Source organism: Monodon monoceros, unplaced genomic scaffold (genome assembly GCF_005190385.1).
Source record: "Monodon monoceros isolate NGI ecotype Baffin Bay Population unplaced genomic scaffold, NGI_Narwhal_1 Super_Scaffold_11, whole genome shotgun sequence".
NCBI classification, from domain to species: Eukaryota; Metazoa; Chordata; class Mammalia; order Artiodactyla; family Monodontidae; genus Monodon; species Monodon monoceros.
The window spans coordinates 113029479-113047410 of NW_021703767.1; the positions used below are offsets into that span (position 1 = coordinate 113029479).

General features: G+C 49.2%; 1 protein-coding gene across 1 annotated transcript; it reads left to right on the top strand.

Moving 5' to 3' along the window:
* Positions 1 to 246: 246 nt before the first annotated feature.
* SIAH2 (siah E3 ubiquitin protein ligase 2) lies at positions 247 to 17690 on the top strand. Its single transcript, XM_029215483.1, has 2 exons — positions 247 to 1185; positions 16133 to 17690. Exons 1-2 carry the CDS (start codon positions 772 to 774, stop codon positions 16688 to 16690), a joined length of 972 nt encoding a protein of 323 aa, XP_029071316.1. The 5' UTR covers positions 247 to 771; the 3' UTR covers positions 16691 to 17690.
* Positions 17691 to 17932: the final 242 nt, after the last annotated feature.

Consider the following 17932-nt stretch of genomic DNA (forward strand, 5'->3'; position numbering starts at 1 on the left):
CCGCACGCCTCCCCCGCGCGCTGCTGACTCAACCCAGGGAAGTGAAACCTCTCGGTTTTTTCCGACCTGTTGTAGTCGGGCGCCCGCGTCCTGCCCCGCCCACCATCCAAGGCCCCGCCCCGCCTAAAGTTGTCCTGGATTGCGCCCGCGGGAAGCGTCGGCGTGACTCCCCGGGGTGCGGCCAGAGGGCTTGGGCAACGCCTTTCCAAAGAGCGGCCCCCGCCTCCGCAGCCCGGAAAATCAAGACCCCGCGCGGCGGCTACAGCGGCGACCGGACATGCTCACTGGCGCGGGTCGGGCCCTCAGCCCCGGCAGGAAGCGCCCGCGCTAGGCGGTTCCCCGTGCTGCCAGCTGGAGTCGGGCGGAGCCGGCGCTCCAGCGCAGGGTGGCTCTGCCAGTCCCCGCGCGCCTGGGCGGCCGCACACGTATCCAAGCGTCACGTCCGCGCGCGCCCCCGGGGCTTGCGTCAGCTGCCGCTCCAGGAGCGAGTGGGCCGTGGTTCTGCGCACCGCTAGGCTTCGGGGCTGCGACGCCTCCGGGAGGAGGAGTCTGGGGGCGCGGAGGGGTGTTCGGAGCGCCGGGGACCGCGGAGATCGTCAGCGCGGTTCGGCCCCCCCGCCTGCCCGGCGCCGACCGCCTCCGCTGCTCGGTCCCGGGCTGGGCGCGGTGGCGTTGCCCAGGAGCCCGCCGCCCGCGGGGCGCGCACCGCCTTGACCCCGGCGGCCCCGCGGCAGGCAGGCGCCCGCAGTTCCATGGTTGGTTCGGAACGCGATGAGCCGCCCGTCCTCCACCGGCCCCAGCGCTAACAAACCCTGCAGCAAGCAGCCGCCGCCGCAGCCCCAGCACGCTCAGTCCCCGACTGCGCCCCCGGCCGCCGCCACCATCTCGGCTGCGGGCCCCGGCTCGTCCGCGGTGCCCGCCGCGGCGGCGGTGATCTCGGGCCCCGGCGGCGGCGGGGCTGGCCCGGTGTCCCCGCAGCACCACGAGCTGACCTCGCTCTTCGAGTGCCCGGTCTGCTTTGACTATGTCCTGCCCCCCATCCTGCAGTGCCAGGCCGGGCACTTGGTGTGTAACCAATGCCGCCAGAAGTTGAGCTGCTGCCCGACGTGCAGGGGCGCCCTGACGCCCAGCATCAGGAACCTGGCTATGGAGAAGGTGGCCTCGGCAGTCCTGTTTCCCTGCAAGGTAAGCCCAGGTGCCAGCCGCGCACCTCCACCCGGCGACCTCCCGGAACTCCTGTGTCCTCCAGCCCACTCTCAGGCGCTGAGAGGCAGGTGGCATCTCTCTTATTAAAAAAAAAAAAAAAAAAATGTTTACACCTTGTCTACGCTCCCCCATGCCCACCTGTCCACTTTGAGAGTAGCTCTGGGCTGACAGCTGCCCGATCACTGACCCCAGCCTAATTGGCACGCGATCATTGTTAGAACACTTCACGCTCTCCCCACCCGGAGCCTGCGTACTCTGCAGACGTGTACTGAGGCTGGGTAGAGCTGGGCCGCCCAAGTAAAACTTGGACCGGGAAGCTGACTATCTTTGGGGGATTGGGGGGGGGGAAGGGCGAACCAAACGCACCCTTTACCAGCGCTGGGCTTGGAAGAATTGCTACTGTATTCCTCCTGCACCCCGCGCCTGCTTTCAGCGCACCCCTGACACGTGGGAGCCCTCGGGAGGGTAGCTAAAAAAAGGGTGCCTACAGCCTGTTTTCCTCCAGCAACAAGAGGACCCTGTAAGCCACGCCTTTCCTTCTCCCAGGCTTCCAAGAACTGGGGAGTTGTGTTTTTTCACTAAGTGGGGTGAAAGCAAGAGTTGATGGGAATTTAACAGGAAGGGCACGCAGGAGCTGTTGTTACAGTTCTTTAAAGCCCATCACTTTATTTTTTATTTAGTTAAAAAGTTATCGATGATCTTGCAAAAAAAAAGCACATCACTGAGACAAGAAGTCAAGTGGAAGAGCAAGTTGTCGCACCTCCTTTCCCACCAATGTTAGGTTTAGTATGCATCTGCATAGGGTTTTTTCTAACCATATATACATATGCTCTTCCGCAGCTGAATATAGAATCGTAGATGTCAGTGTCAGAAAGGTTTATATATGCACACATAAGTTTTCCTCCAAAAATGGCTTCTGCAACTTGCTGTCTTAAATTCGTTTCATCACACGTATTTTTCTATGTCTGCAACCTAGCTCTACCTCCTTGTATTTTAAATGACTGCCTAATATTGCATTGTGTGGTCATATTGTAGCATCTGTTTACCTACATCTGTCATTTAAAAATCTTCAGGAGCAGTTTCAGAGACATACCTCTCTATGTTACCTTATTATAACCTAGAATTTTACCATAAAGTTCACTCTCTGAACTTAGAAATAATGTCATTGATACTTCTGTGTTTTTTTGTAAAAGTAACTACTGTCTCTTGGGCCATTTAGGCTGTCTTGCATTTCTCCTTGCTGCTGCTTACTTTTATAGGGCAAGAGCTTATTTTTAAATTAAAAAGAGTCCACCAGAGAATTGAAGCTTGGGACTCAAGTCAGTAAAATGAGTGATTTAATTTGGTCTGTGCCCTACCACAAATCAAGTTTAAAATAGCATATTCAAATAAGGGTTTGAAGCCGTGTCTGGGCTATGGGTTTTCAGTCAACCTTAATAAATGACTCCGCTTTCAACTACTCCTCATGTAATGCTTACTAATTCACCCAGCCCAGTAGTAGGTTGTTATAAAATTTAGACAAAATAGTTCCAAAATTTTCTTAGGGTCATGAAGAAGGTGGCAGCCTAGTGATCAAGAGAAGGTTTGGCGATAGGTGACGTAAGAGTGGATATTTGAGGTTTGAGATATTTTGTGGGGCCTGGATGAGGAGGTGGTAGATGCCCCACAGGGTTTCTGGGGAGCCATCTTCTCAGCCTTTCACTTTCCCCCAAACCTTCAGTGGCTGATAAAAGAAATTATTTTAGATGAATTGCAGGTCACAAATGAGCATTGGATATCAGTCAGCTATCCCTAATTTATTTTTAAAAAGCAGTATCATAAAAGCATTATGTTGCTCCCTAGAGAAAGGGAAAGGGACAGTTACAACATGCTGTCTGAAGTATGAAGTTTCACTTTCAGGATCCAAGATTCTGGTTCCTGTTGAAGCATGTGTTCTTTCCTAGTGTGAAGTCTCTCTTGAAGGAGAGTTCTCTTGGGAATCAAGGGTATCCAGCGTTTCTGTACATGTCAGTGATTTTTAAAGTTCCCATTCTGTAAGACTGCACTTGGACAAAGCCATCGCTTTGCAAGCTGAAATTAGACAGGGTCAACCATCACCCTGCAGACCAGGAACCGAGCTTAGAAAGTGGCCTGGGGGCTCACTTTTGTGCGAATGCATATGTGTGCGATTTGTAGAGCTGGAGTGTGCATGCCTCAACTCTGGGTGATCAGTAATCCAGACTGTCGACAGGGCAGCTCAGCCAGCTAGTTTGGATCAACCAAACTTGGCTGGATACAGAGGCTCAGCAAGCAACTGCGATAATGTTTGTTGGGGAGGCCAAGAGCAATAGGGAATGGTGAGGCCTGTGGCAAACTTCAGCAAACTAGATCTGCCTAGCAAGCCCTATGCCTCACACTTGCCCCTGCAAATCATAGGGACTGTCTTGTCACTTGTCCCTACCTGCTCTGAGTTTCTCTCATGGGCTGGCTCATGGGAGAAAACGGATGTTGGGTAAAATACCAGAAGGCAGGTCTCAGGAGTTGCCTAGCACTGCCATTGTTTGCCTGCGAGACCACCTCTGGGGGCCTCGATGTCCTCATCTGTAATGAGGAGATTGGACTGTTCAACTTCTGAGGACCTGTAGCTTCCAGAATTCCATGAAAAGAAGGGAGGCTCTGTGGAATGCTTGTTGGATGCCCTTTGCATGCCAGCTCCTTTGCATGGGTCATCTTTTATGAGTTTGCTTTTCTTTTTCGCAGGTGAGGAAACAAGCGCCTATAGAGAGGTTAAGTGTTAAGTGACTTGTCGAGATCACACAGTGGACCAGCCCATAAACCTGCATTCGGAAGGCACACATCCTTTGTACTACTCACTATGTAGGGATTTGGAATCTGAGCTTATACTCCAAGGCTCCAAAGCATAACTTGAGGTTGACACCAGTAACAAAATCATCCGACTAGATGAGTTCACCAGATGGACACATCCCAATGAGACAACATAGATGCTGACTCTAAAATTCATTGGCAGGAATGTTGTAGGGCTTGTTGGGTGAGAAGATCCTGCGGGGTGGCAGGGAGAGGAGGGAGGGAACCGCCGACAAACCTAATATTTGGGGGGATTTCAACCCAGCTCTGAACTGCTTGTGCTTCAGTTGCCCCCAAAATGGATGCGTTGCCAAATAGCTTCCTTATGTAGGTGTGGGGTCACATAATTAAAGGCTAGAGTCCTGCCAGCACCTTTGATAGAGGGCACCATATGCGCTATTAGCTCAGGTCTCCTTTTAAAAAAAGGATCTCTATCAGAGTATGGCTGTCTGCCACCTGTGGTATTTTTAGTCCATTCTATGGCCTGCGCCACGCCTGAGAAGTTTAGGCATCCTATCCCCTTATCTCAAACCCACCGCCACCTCCGGGGAGCGTGGGTGTAGGGGGAGAAGTGAAGGTTGACACATCGGTGCCCCCCACTCAACAGTGTATTTTAATATCAGCCAAGTATTTCTCTTCGCAGCCGTGGGAAATGCTCAACCATCTCAGCCCACTTACACTGTGAGACGTTTTCTTTCCACTTTTTCTTTGGCTGCTCTAAAAGTTTCTAGCAGCATTATCACCAAATAATTATGGAACTGGAAAGCCTCTGTCAGATTAAGTCTTCCCTGCAGTTGGATTGTGACAGTGTTGTTAGTGTCGCTCAAAAAAAAAAAGTCAAATTAGATAATCCAGCTGAAAGTTAAAAGCTCCTCAGTGTGGACTCATCTAGTCAGGTAGGGACAAATTGTAAATACCAGCAGGGACAGGTAATGCGAGGGACAGAGGCATCTGACACGTGACCTCAGGTTCGGGTGACGTCAGGGGCAGTGGGGGTGGTTGGGAGTTGGACCACACATGCCACCTTCAAAGAGGGCAACTTTTGCCTGAGTCTGGCCGGTTGGCAGGGATGGGAATGTGGATGCAGCCATGCCAGACCTTTGGATTTTTTCAAGAAAAGCCAGAAATCTGGATTTTTTGAATGTTACATATCTCAATTTGGGCTTCCCTGGTGGCGCAGTGGTTAAGAATCTACCTGCCAATGCAGGCGACACGGGTTCGAGCCCTGGTCTGGGAAGATCCCACATGCCGCGGAGCAACTAAGCCCGTGCGCCACAACTACAGAGCCTGCGTGCTAGAGCCCGCGAGCCACCACTACTGAGCCCGTGTGCCACAACTACTGAAGCCCGCGCGCCTAGAGCCCATGCTCCGCAGCAAGAGAAGCCACTGCGACGAGAAGCCCGCACACCCCAATGAAGAGTAGCCCCCGCTCGCCGCAACTAGAGAAAGCCTGCGCGCAGCAACGAAGACCCAACGCAGCCATAAATAAATAAATTTTTTTTAAATCTCAATTTTTTTTTTTTTTAACATTGGCCAAATTCAAATGTAAAGCTCGTACTTGCAGGCCCAACCAACCACGTCTGCAGACCAAATTCCAGCTGCCAGTGTGCAACCTCTGACCTGGTTCTCTTCTAGAAAGCATCCATTGAGCCTGGAAGTTCTCATTTAACTCTGAGCATGCATGAACTTTGAAACTCTGATAGGCCCCAACTGTTACAGCTTATTCCCTTTTCATCTTTGTTTTGCCCAGAGAGAATGCCAACCTTCTGGCCTTTGGGAGACCTGAACTGTTGTCCCATTGACTAGATGTTTGACTTTGTACAAGGCACCTGAGTGCCTTTAAGAGAAGGAGTTGAACTAAATGATTATACCAAGGATCTTTTTTTGCCCTAAAATTTGGGAATCTAGCGAGCTGTCCAAGGGAAAAGGGCACTACGCAGGAGACAGGACTGGGTTCTCATCCTGGCTTTCTGTGACCTCAGTCCAGTCACTACTTCCTTGAACCTTTTTGTTCATAAGTTTAAAAGAACGGAGATAACCCCTAGCTGGTGGGCCCTCTCAGATCAGAAGTGCTGGAGAGGGCTTCTGCTTCACCAAATCAGATGGAAGATGGGTGATCAGTCACCTAAAATTCTGAGGGTATAAGCTGATTTGCCAAAACAATTTCAAAGATCTCTTCTGAGCCTCAGTAATTCCCCTAAGACAAAATTCTTTACTTTGGAAATCGTCCCTGCCGTCCCCACTCCTGGCTGAAGTTGACCAGGTTGCCTCCTAAAAGCCTGTGCTGGCAGGCACTGGGGTCCATGTGCATTTCTGGTGAGGCTCAAGATTTTCAAGAACAAAGTTGACAGCTTTTGAATATAAAATCAAGAACAGAAGCCCCAACTAGGAAAGAGTACCGAAGTTTAATGCTGATTCTACAAAGAGCTGGCCAAAGATTTTTCACAGGTCGCCACCGCCTGGAACTAGACTAAATCATTGTTACTTAAAGGTGATCTTTAGTACAAGCAGAGCCAAAAGGTACAGCAGGTCTGACGTATAAAGTCCCCAGCCTAGGGATGGATTAGAGTTGCTCTTTTTTTTTGAAGCCGCATATAAAGTGCTGTATACAAATGACTACAGTAAGACCTCAGTGTAAAATGTCTTAAGAGCCAGACTTGTACATCTGATGAAATTTGTGAACTGTGACATTTCTCATTCCCACCCGTAAGGTCCTCCTCACTCCTTGAAAGGGGCACATAGTCGGTACACATTTGCCAGAGTGAACACCAGCCTTCAGAGCCATTGTGTGTTGCTGGTGAGTCACACAGAAAGGCTTCCTGAGCAAATGTGGGTTTTGGGGGTTCTTCTTAAATTTTTTAAAAAATTATTTTATTTTACTTTTTTTAAAAAAAAATAAATTTATTTTTGGCTGTGTTGGGTCTTCGTTTCTGTGCGAGGGCTTTCTCTAGTTGTGGCGAGCAGGGGCCACTCTTCATCGCGGTGCGCCTCTCACTGTCGCAGCCTCTCTTGTTGCGGAGCACAGGCTCCAGACGCGCAGGCTCAGTAGTTGTGGCTCACGGGCCCAGTTGCTCCGCGGCATGTGGGATCCTCCCAGACCAGGGCTCGAACCCGTGTCCCCTGCACTGGCAGGCAGACTCTCAACCAGTGTGCCACCAGGGAAGTCCGCAAATGTGTTTTTATATTAAACCTGAGTGTACTTTCTGATGCTTGTGAGAGATACAGAAAATTCCCTAGCAGAATTTCATCAACTTTGCCCCATGTGTGCATCTTTCTCCATTCGTTTCTTAAAAATTGGGAAGCTGTCATTCTCATTTCCAGTTGGGTAAAGGCTTTATTGTAATGAATTTTACACTGTACAGTGTCTGTGAGTAAAAGGTTATCCCCTTCCCAGTTTTCAGCCACAGACAGTGTCGAGATGGATGGAAGGTAACCTGTGTTAAATGTGTGGACCTGGGCCCTGTTTTATAACTTTCAATCAATAAAGGTAGTGTCTTTGGCTCACTCCTTCTTCCCCAGGCTACCTCTTACTCTGGTTGGTTTTTTGGGGGTTTTTTTTTTTTTTTTGCGGTACGCGGGCCTCTCACTGCTGTGGCCTCTCCCGTTGCGGAGCACAGGCTCCGGACGCACAGGCTCAGCGGCCATGGCTCATGGGACCAGCCGCTCCGCGGCATGTGGGATCTTCCCGGAGCGGGGCACGAACCCGTGTCCCCTGCATCGGCAGGCGGACTCTCAACCACTGCGCCACCAGGGAAGCCCATGATCATTATTTTTAATGTAGGACATATGGGAGATTTCAATTTGATATTATTTTCCGTAATCCCCACCACCTAGAATAGCCACTGCACCATTTTTGCACAGGTCCTTGCAAACTTAACCGCTACATCAAAATATACAAACAAACAACGAAAAACAAGTCAGATGGGAAATCCACATACTATTTCATAACCTGGTTTTTCATCTAACACATTGTGACTGCTTTTCCACACTGATAAATATTCCTTAAGATCCTGTTTAATGGCTGCATAGTATTGCAGTTCCATAACTCTGGAATGTTGTGGAATGTAATGTTGATTATGAATGTATCAGTTATTTAATCAAACTCCAGTTTGTGGTCATTTAAATCATTCTGTTTTCTTACTGTGTTTAAAAAAGAAAAGAAAGAAAAGTACTGCTATAACTGAAGCCCTGTGCATAAGAAAATAATTATTTCCTAATGATAAATTCCTAGATGTTGAATGATAGGGCCAAAGGGTAGGTGCAGAAATCAGAAGCTATTGCTCATACAGCCAAATTGCCTTCTCACGTAGAATCATTTACAATCAAGTGCCCACTTCTCTCCAGCGTCACCAGCAATGGGTGTTATCCTTTTGCTTTTCTTAATGCTGCTGCCTGCTTTTTCTCCCTCATGTAACATCAGGCGAGAGTTGGCCCCTCCTGATGACCCACTGACTTTTCATCAGACCCACCCCTGCCTTGGAATCTCCTGCAGCCCCAAGCCCTCTCTTCCTACAAACCATCTGCCTAGCCAGCCATCGCCCCACCCCTCCCACCCCATCCTTCTGAAACTCTGAGTCTAACTCTGGAGATAGATGTGCCAACAGAGCCCTTCTGAAGTAGTAGGAGCAGAGGAGTCTGGAGGCCTCCCTCAGTGGTGGTGTTGGAGCTGCATTAAAAAGGATGAGCAGGACTTCCCTGCTGGCGCAGTGGTTAAGAATCTGCCTGCCAATGCAGGGGACACGGGTTCGAGCCCTGGTCCGGGAAGATCCCACATGCCGGGGAGCAACTAAGCCTGTGCGCCACAACTACTGAGCCCATGTGCCACAACTACTGAAGCCCGTGCACCTAGAGCCAGTGCTGTGCAACAAGAGAAGCCACCGCAATGAGAAGCCTGAGTACCGCAACGAAGAGTAGCCCCCTCTCACCGCAACTAGAGAAAGCCCGCGCGCAGCAACGAAGACCCAACGCAGCCAAAAATAAATTAAAATGTTTTTAAAAATTAAAATAAAAAGGATGAGCAGCGGCATGCCCACAGAGAAGGAAGGGATGGAAGATCCTGATGGGGCTGTATGGAAGGCCAGTGCTTGTAGAAAATGTTGTTTACCTGGTCCGAGCCAGGTGCATTATCTCATGTTATCCTCCTAATTACTTTGTAAAGGAAGTAGGACACGGTTAGCATCCCCCCTAAGAGATTTGCCCAAAGTTTGTTAGTTTGGGGAGCAGAAACTCCAGAATGTGCCTTATAATTACACATAACCTCCTGCCCTTTCTGCTACCAACTCCACCAGCTGAGGAACAGGGATCCCAGCCTCACGTAGTGGCTTTTGGAGGGATGGCAGTAGTGGTACCAGAAGGGGCCTTTTATTTAACTGGGCATACAGAATGCCCAGTTAAATTTGAGTTTCAAATAATTTTTTGATATAAGTATAACCCAAATATTGTCTGTAACGTACTGAGCTGCGTGTATCTTTATTTGCTACGTCTGGCAACCCTGCCACTTCAGCCTTCTTGTGAATTCAGTTGTATTCACTGAGAAAAACGTCCAGAGGGATCGTAGCGCCGTTTGAAGGGTGGGCAGGGCAGTGAACGTGATCATGCAGGTGGGAGCTTGGCGGGAAGGGTGTATTGAGAAAGTCTGGACAAGGCCCATAACGCCTCTCACCCCAGCTCCTACTTTACGGTGCTTTTGTTTGCTTGAACAGAGACTCTGAAGGGACCTTACGAAACTGGTTCTCCAAGCCATTGTGGGGTTGCCTGCTAGCTCGAGCTATGGTCAGATGAGAGGTATATTTGGTCAAAAGTCAACTTTTGTTTAACATTTCCAAGATTAAAAAGAACCCCCTGCCAGCCCAAGGAGTCTTTGTAAGGCCAAACGCACACACACCCCTCCCCAAGAGTAGGATGTTCTCAGATGACTGCAATAATAAGATGCCAGACTCTTCCATCAAGTCACCTTCAGTAAGAAAACTCTGCCCCATGAGGCTCGTGGACTTTTTCTTAGGCAAAAAGGAGGAATTTTTGAGCCTAAGATGTGAATTAGCATTGCCTTCTCCGGAAGAAAGTTTTATAAAGTTAAATGTCAGTATTTTCTTAGCCTCACCACTGTTTGACAGCTCAAGTACTGAGTGACACTGTCTTCTCTGTGAAACTGTTACTGCACTATGGGTAGATAATTATGTCTTTGCACTACCTCATAGCAGAGGTGAGGAATATACCGTTTGAGTTAAGTGAAAATCCGATGAAGTTCTTAGAGGAAGGATGCTAGACAGACAGATGCAGGGTGAGTATGATTATTATAATAAAGAAGAGATGTCACTTTCTCCTGTTGCCCACGTCTGAAATTCTCCACTGGTAATAACAGCTAAGGGCTGAGTAGTAGGTAGCTTTATGGACCCACTCAGAGGTGACTTGGTAGGTAGGTAGGCTCAATCCAAGGTTACACAGGACGCTGGGTACTTGAGTTCTAATCACACCCACTCCACCAGTGGTTGTAAACACATTTTAAGCAAGAGGGACATATAGCCATCAAAACGACAAAAGCATCATGTTTCCCCATCTATGTAAGGTTTCAGAAAAGCTATAAACACCCACCCCCCACCCCACCCCCACCCCCCACCCCCGCCCCCGGCACAAATAGTTTATGTAAATAAGGTGATAATGTGATATGCAGTAGATATTCTTATCTAATCTATAGTCCATATTCAAATTTCCGTGGTTGCCCCAGCAATGCCCTTTGTAGCAATTTTGGTTTCCCAGTCCAGGGTCAGACACTGCATTTGGCTGTGAGTGTGCATTCTGTGATGATGACAGCTTATTTAGATGGAAAGAAAGTGCACTTGGCTTTTGCTTACGCTTACTCCAAGACAAGGTCGTTTCTTGGATTTAATTCAAAAGCTTATAAGCATCAGCAGCACAATGTATGTTGCACTTTGTTTCCCTTGAGCCATTCTCGTTTGAGGCGCTGGCAGACACTTTGCGAATACATTTCACCGTTTCCTAGGAGGTAAGCAGGGGAGGCAAGGCGGTTACCTCACAGTCCCCAGGAGGGACCTGCTTCTGTGCACGGCGCCTCCAGTGTCATAGACTGTTGACTGTGGGAGTCCAGCAAATCGTTCTTGAATCGCATGGACTCAGATTTGATTAAATAGGTGAGAAGACTTACAGGATCCATGACCTTAACTAGCATGCAAGCTAAGAATTCTGTTTATATACCCATTCCATAAATATAATACACCTGCGTTTCTTAGGTAAATAACAGGTGCCTAGTGTTTGACTACGTTTCTGACACACCTCGTCGTGTGTATTTGGGTGTCAAGGTGTCTGTATGCCAAAAAGGGAAAAAAAACCTTGTCTAAATTCCAGCCTAAGTAAAACAACCTTCAAACCCCACGTCCAGAAAACAATTGGCACTATTTACCGCTCTCTGCAAAGACATCAGAATGAGGCACCGGGTCACATGTTGCCCTTTTCATGGCAGAACGTGTTTGCACAAGAGTCTTGAGCCATCGAAACGTGCAGAGTTTCTAAAAGAGAAGTCAGAAATGTTATTTCAACATCGCTTTCTCACTCTGCTGGGCCATCTCCCCCATGCCACACACATTCTTCTTTAGCTTTGGGCTCCTGTGTGCGTCCGTGTCTCCCCTAACCTCCCGTTAAAGAGGTTCACTTAAAGCACATTCCACTCAGCCCCGGAAGAGACGAGCAGATACTTGCCGGTGGAGAAATCTCATTTATAACCATGGATGTGTCCCAGGCTGCAGAGAGCCCTCTGCGAAGCAGCCCAGGTGCTTTATCTCAGGAACAAGAGTGTGCAGTGAAGAAGCGGGCGTCTCAAGGAAAGCGGGCATCCTTTGAACCCTCCCCTTGGGTGGGCAGGCCCCAGCTAGACTGAGAGAAGGGAAGCCTCAGGACTTTCTTGCCAGAGGCCAGGGAAGGCTGGGAGGGCCTAATTACTGGTTACTTGTTTGTGAGGTACCGCCACCTCATTCCTTAGGGTGGGCTGCTTTCAGGGCTGTTTTTTCTCCTTGCCACCCAAGGAAGAAGTTCGTATTCGAACCTGCTTCCAGAAGCAGTGTATCTGTGGACGCTGGGTGTTGTGTGTGTGTTCCGTGGAGGGTACGGGGCATCAAGGCAGATGGAAATTGTCTTTTTCTCGAGAGTGGTTCTTAGACTGTCTGACTCCTAAGCTGTCGTGTGCCGAAAAAGAGCAGCAGAGGACCCGGAAACACAGGGCTCTGACCCTGGTGTGGCCACCAGTGACGACGTGGCCAGGATGAGTCAGTCAGTCTGTGAAACGGGTGGAACCAGCGCCCCAGGCTCCCTCCACGCTGCACAAGCCATCAAGGTCTAGTCGTGCGTCAGAGCTGGCGTTCCTGAGCTGCCCTGGGTAGCGCCCGCCGGCTGGGCCGGTGACCAGCCCGACCCGCTTCCTGGTGTGGCCCCTCCTCGCGGCTGCGAGTGTGGCTGCCCCGCCGGGCTCTGTCACTCATTGAAGATCAGTGGCTCTCAACTGGGGTGATTTTGCTGCCCAGGAGACATTTGGCCAGGCCTGGTGACATTTCTGGTTGTCAGAACGTGGTGGGTGGGGAGATGCTCTGGCATCTAGTGGGCAGAGGCCAGGGATGCTGCTAAACATCCTCCAGTGCACAGCCCCCCAAACCCAGACTTATCTGCTCTTTGTCAATAGTGCTGCTGTAGAGAAACCCGGAAAATAAACTAAACTGTCAGTGATGTCCCTGACGGAGCCTGGGCCCTCCTCCTCATTTAGGTTTTATCCCCACTGTTTGCTCCACTAATCCTCTGCTAGAACTGGATGGACCTGCACCATCCACAGACCGCTTCATCCACAGTGAGGCTTCCCATCCGCCCTCTTCCTCAACCTCTCCCCACTTTGAAATCACCTATCACCGCCCCCCACCCCGTCTTCCTTTGCATAGTTACCCGTTTTTCTGATGTATTTGAGCTGTTTATTGTTGCATGATGTGGCCCCTCTGACAGTAAACACCACAGGGGGCAGGATCTGCGCCACAGAGGTTGGCAGCCCTTAGAAATCCTTGGAGCTTGTCGAGAAAACACAAGCCCAGGGACCAGTGCAGTTTGGGTTTGCTCCTCAGTGGCACCTAGACCATTTTATAGACAGTCTCGGGGAATTCACAGACCCTGAAGCCTGCCCTCTGACCCCTGGAGGAGTGCCCCTAATGTAGGTGACGAGAACGTCATTCCAGAACAATGGCGAGACTGTCACAAGTATGAAGTGTGGCATGAGAGCACAGGTGTATGTGTGCGTGTGAGTGCACACACGTTGAAAGTTTAGATCTTTCCTTTTGAGAGATCACCTCTAATCTAGTCGTCCTAACAGTGGTGCCAGTGGTCATGAAGACCCTCACCCATGATGGAAAAGAGAAGGAATAGATCGGCATTAATGTTCAGCTTGTTTATGAAAAGCAGAGTAAGCACATTAACACTTTAAAATTTATTTAAGTTAATAGAGGCTGTAGCAAGATCTTTTTTCAAAAGGTCACTGTCCACACAGATGCTAAGTAACGCCTGGTCTATTCGTGTAATCTGGGGAGGTCCCCTGTTCTCTGTATTTGGGTCGAAGGAAGAGTGAGTGACTTGTAAGGCAAACCAATAATTCAGAATATAAATATTCCTACTTGAGTTACGCAAGGAAAAGTTCTAAAATGATTGCTAGGTGATAAATATTTGTTGTACGTTTGACTTCGTGAACCTGGAGTGGTTTGGGGCTTTGGGCTGGGGAAGAGGGGCAGGTGGTACTTTTCTGTACACTCTGTGCCAGAGTTCATCTCATTCCTGGAATTATTCCTAGGCAGCTGTGGTAAACAGCCAATGCTGAAAGGTCTTCAGAACCAAATATTGAGGGCTTGTTTCAGCCAGGGAATCTGCCAGGCTCTGGGCCAATTCTTGCTATTTTTATTGTGTGGATGTGTGTTTTTAAACACCCGGCAGAAGCGCCTCACCCATCACTCACAGAAAACCATCAGAAGGCTCTGTATTCCGAGCCTCACCCTAGATTTAAAACACAGTTAATAGAGGTGTGTCTTTTAGGGCCTTACACTATTAGGAACACAAACTATAAATATATATGGATAAATAAATTTGTTTTTCCTGATTAAGTTTCTTATACCTGTGCTTTTAAAATTAGTCTGTGGTTTTTGGTTTTGTTTTGTTTTTTGCGGTACACGGGCCTCTCACTGTTGTGGCCTCTCCTGTTGTGGAGCACAGGCTCTGGATGCACAGGCTCAGCGGCCATGGCTCACGGGCCCAGCCGCTCCGCGGCATGTGGGATCTTCCCGGACCGGGGCACAAACCCGCGTCCCCTGCGTCGGCAGGCGGACTCTCAACCACTGCGCCACCAGGGAAGCCCTAGTCTGTGGTTTTAAAAGATGAATACACAATTCCTACGGGCAAAGTAAGTAACTGGTCAACTACTTCTGCCAGTTTCTACTGAAGACCGTTATAATTCACTTTAGGTACAGAGGAGGAAGGAGCTGCATCTCTCTCTTTAAGCCACCCTCTTCTTCCGTATTAGGGGAGACTCATCTCCCTAAGGGTGGTAGCTGCCTTCTCTGCTCTGTATCCACTCAGTGACTACAGCTTAGGGTCTTGTAAGGAGAAGATGCTCAGTGTCTGCTTATTGCTAGTGATGAATTCAGCTGTAAAGATGAGAATGTGACCTATTTAAAGTTTATAAGGGGTTTATTCCCTAAAGCAGGGTAGGGAGAAGCAAAAACAGCTGTGGGGTTTGGTTTTGTGTTTTTAGCATTGGACATAGCATCTTAGAAAAATGACATGGGGGACTAACCTGGCCGTCCAGTGGCTAGGACTCGGCTCTTTCACTGCTGTGGTCCTGGGTTCAGTCCCTGGTTGGGGAACTAAGATCCTGCAAGCTGCCTGGCACGGCCAAAAAAAAAAAAGAAGAAAAATGACGTGGCCCTTCACTCATTTGGTGTCTTCATGTCTCAACAGGGGGCAGGGGAATCCAAGTGGGGGAACCCAGATGGCATACCTGCCACCCTGGGCTCGAGGGGGATGAAGCTAACTTCTGGTTTCCCCTGAAAAGTCCATTCAGGTTTCCTCATCCTTGACAAAACAACAGCACAGTACTCTGGGCAGGTGTCTACTTGTGAGCTGATTCTCCATCTGGTATCTGGGAATTAACATGGTCATTCTTATGAAGGTTGGGTATAGAAATCTAATTCCTTTTGGCGTGGTCTTGTCTCGTGATGGATGTGATTTATCCATCAGGAATGTCATCCTGAATGCAGGGAGAAAAAGGTTTTGTTCCCACCCTATTAAGGCAGCGTTGGAGGGAGAGGCTGTCAGAAAACTCATCTAGGACGAGCGGCCACTCCAGGACCCACTTTAGTTCCCCTTCTTACCGGGCCTGTCACGAGGACCTGACCCACCGGGTCATGAAGAGATGTGCAGTGCACGTGGACTTGAGGAAGGGGTCTGGGGAAAGTCCAGCGGGCTCTCTTCTGCCCTGGGCTGGTCACTCCAGCAGCAAGAGCAGGGAACCACAGGGCAGCCTTCCCACAGGCTGCCTGCTGGTCACAATTTGAGCCAGGAAGAAGTGGACAGGGACAATGGAGGGGAATTATACTCTCTGCAAAATTGTCTGTAGGGGAAAACTAGTCTGGAGATAACATATATTCCTTATCCTACCCCTAAGCAATTCTAAATTCTTTTTAAAAATTCTTTAAATTCACAGAAAATAAGGAAAAGGCCAGATTTTCTAGGGCTGGCTTCACAATTTCGTTTGAGACATTTACAGTAAGAGCACTGGAGTTCTCATGTTTTTAAGTGTTGGAACGGGGGCAGGAATGCAGTTCATGCCTGGTTCGGGATGTGCCCCCGATTTTATGCACAGCAGTACTGAGAATGAATAAGCACTGAGACTCTGAAGTCTTCGAGGTTTAACTCCTCTCGAGCAAAAGTAGTTGAAATAAGAATGCCGTTTAAGTCTTGGAAACCTGAGCGGGTGAAGGCTCTTAGAGGTTTGCCCCCATAGAGGTTGAGGAGGCCCGATGTCTCACTCTGACTCTTTCTGTCCCCGCAGTACGCCACCACGGGCTGTTCCCTGACCCTACACCACACGGAGAAGCCGGAGCACGAAGACATCTGTGAATACCGTCCCTACTCTTGCCCTTGTCCCGGTGCTTCCTGCAAGTGGCAGGGGTCCCTGGAAGCCGTGATGTCCCATCTCATGCACGCCCACAAGAGCATCACCACCCTTCAGGGAGAAGACATCGTCTTCCTGGCCACAGACATTAACCTGCCGGGGGCTGTGGACTGGGTGATGATGCAGTCGTGTTTCGGCCATCACTTCATGCTGGTGCTGGAGAAACAAGAGAAGTACGAGGGCCACCAGCAGTTCTTCGCCATCGTTCTGCTCATCGGCACCCGCAAGCAGGCTGAGAACTTCGCCTACAGACTGGAATTGAACGGGAACCGGAGGAGACTGACCTGGGAGGCCACGCCCCGGTCCATCCACGACGGCGTGTCCTCGGCCATCATGAACAGCGACTGCCTGGTGTTCGACACAGCCATAGCACATCTTTTCGCAGATAATGGGAACCTTGGAATCAATGTGACTATTTCTACGTGTTGTCCGTGATGTACTGAAATGATTTGGATATAGTGCTCTATGGTTAATAAAGGTTTTTATAGATGTTTTATTCACTGTGTCTTCACAAGTCAAGACCCACAGTTACCCCGTGTTCTGTGTGAACGGCAGCTTCCCATCTGGCATTGGCTCAACAAAGTTCATTAAACTGGGACGGAGGAGGTTGGCCTGTTAGTCATTTGGAGGCCGCTCTGTGACCTAAAATCAACTTTATTATTCAATTTTATTTACTTCCTGAACAGCACCTGACAGGTTGTTCGGGCTCCTCTAAACCCGTATGTTAGGAATCGGAGGCTCTTTCCTGCCTGCCTCCCTGCATTGGTCCCTGCAAGTTGACAAAAGCACAGTGACTGTCAGCAGATTCCTTAAGTTTACTCTTATCTTGTGTTTAAGGGGGTGTGAATTGTTTCAATGCAATTTAAACAGTGTTTCTCAAACCAGATGGCTAACCAACGTGCATAGAATCACCTGGAGTGCTCACCTGAAACATGCAGTCTGGGGAGCCTGCGAATTTAACAATCTCATCAGGGGGTTCTTTCCAACAGTAAAGTTTGAGAATTAATGGGTTAAATTGTGGGAAAGGGTCCAGATTTTAAAGGTGCTTTAAGATTGCCCTCTGCTGATACTGTTTGTCTTTCTACTATTTCATCCACACACCCCCCACCCCAAAATTAAAACTAGAACTACAGACCCCCATGAACACAGTCCTAAGATCTGGTCACTGTCTCGTGTTTGGGGTGGATTGCCTAGGAGAGCAAGTCAGATGGCTTTTGATGGCTCTCACGTAGTTTTTGCTCGTCACTAGTACAGAAGACCTGTTTACATGTGGCTTCCTTCAGTGGCCCTCCTCGACTTAGACGGTGGGAAAGACTAGATGAGTAGAGTTGGAAACGCTTTATAACCAGTGTCATCTGCTTGCTGTTTAAAGGAATGTGTTGGGTTTGTTTGTTTGTTTTTGCCACGTTCACTTTAGTTTTTTAATAAATATTTTTCAAAAATGAATATCCTGCTTCATCTTCTGAGTGGAATAATGCATATTTATTGGGTACCTACTAGGTGCAGGTGCCGTGAAGCTTCACCCCTGCCTTGGGCTTGGAGCTCTCACTGTTTCCACGTGAAGAAACCGTCATTCGTCCAAGATCATGGCACGGATTGGTGGCACCACTGGGGTCCAAACGCACTTCTCTGAACCACAGAGTGTCATTGGTGCGGCAGGTCTCCTCCTTGGAGCGG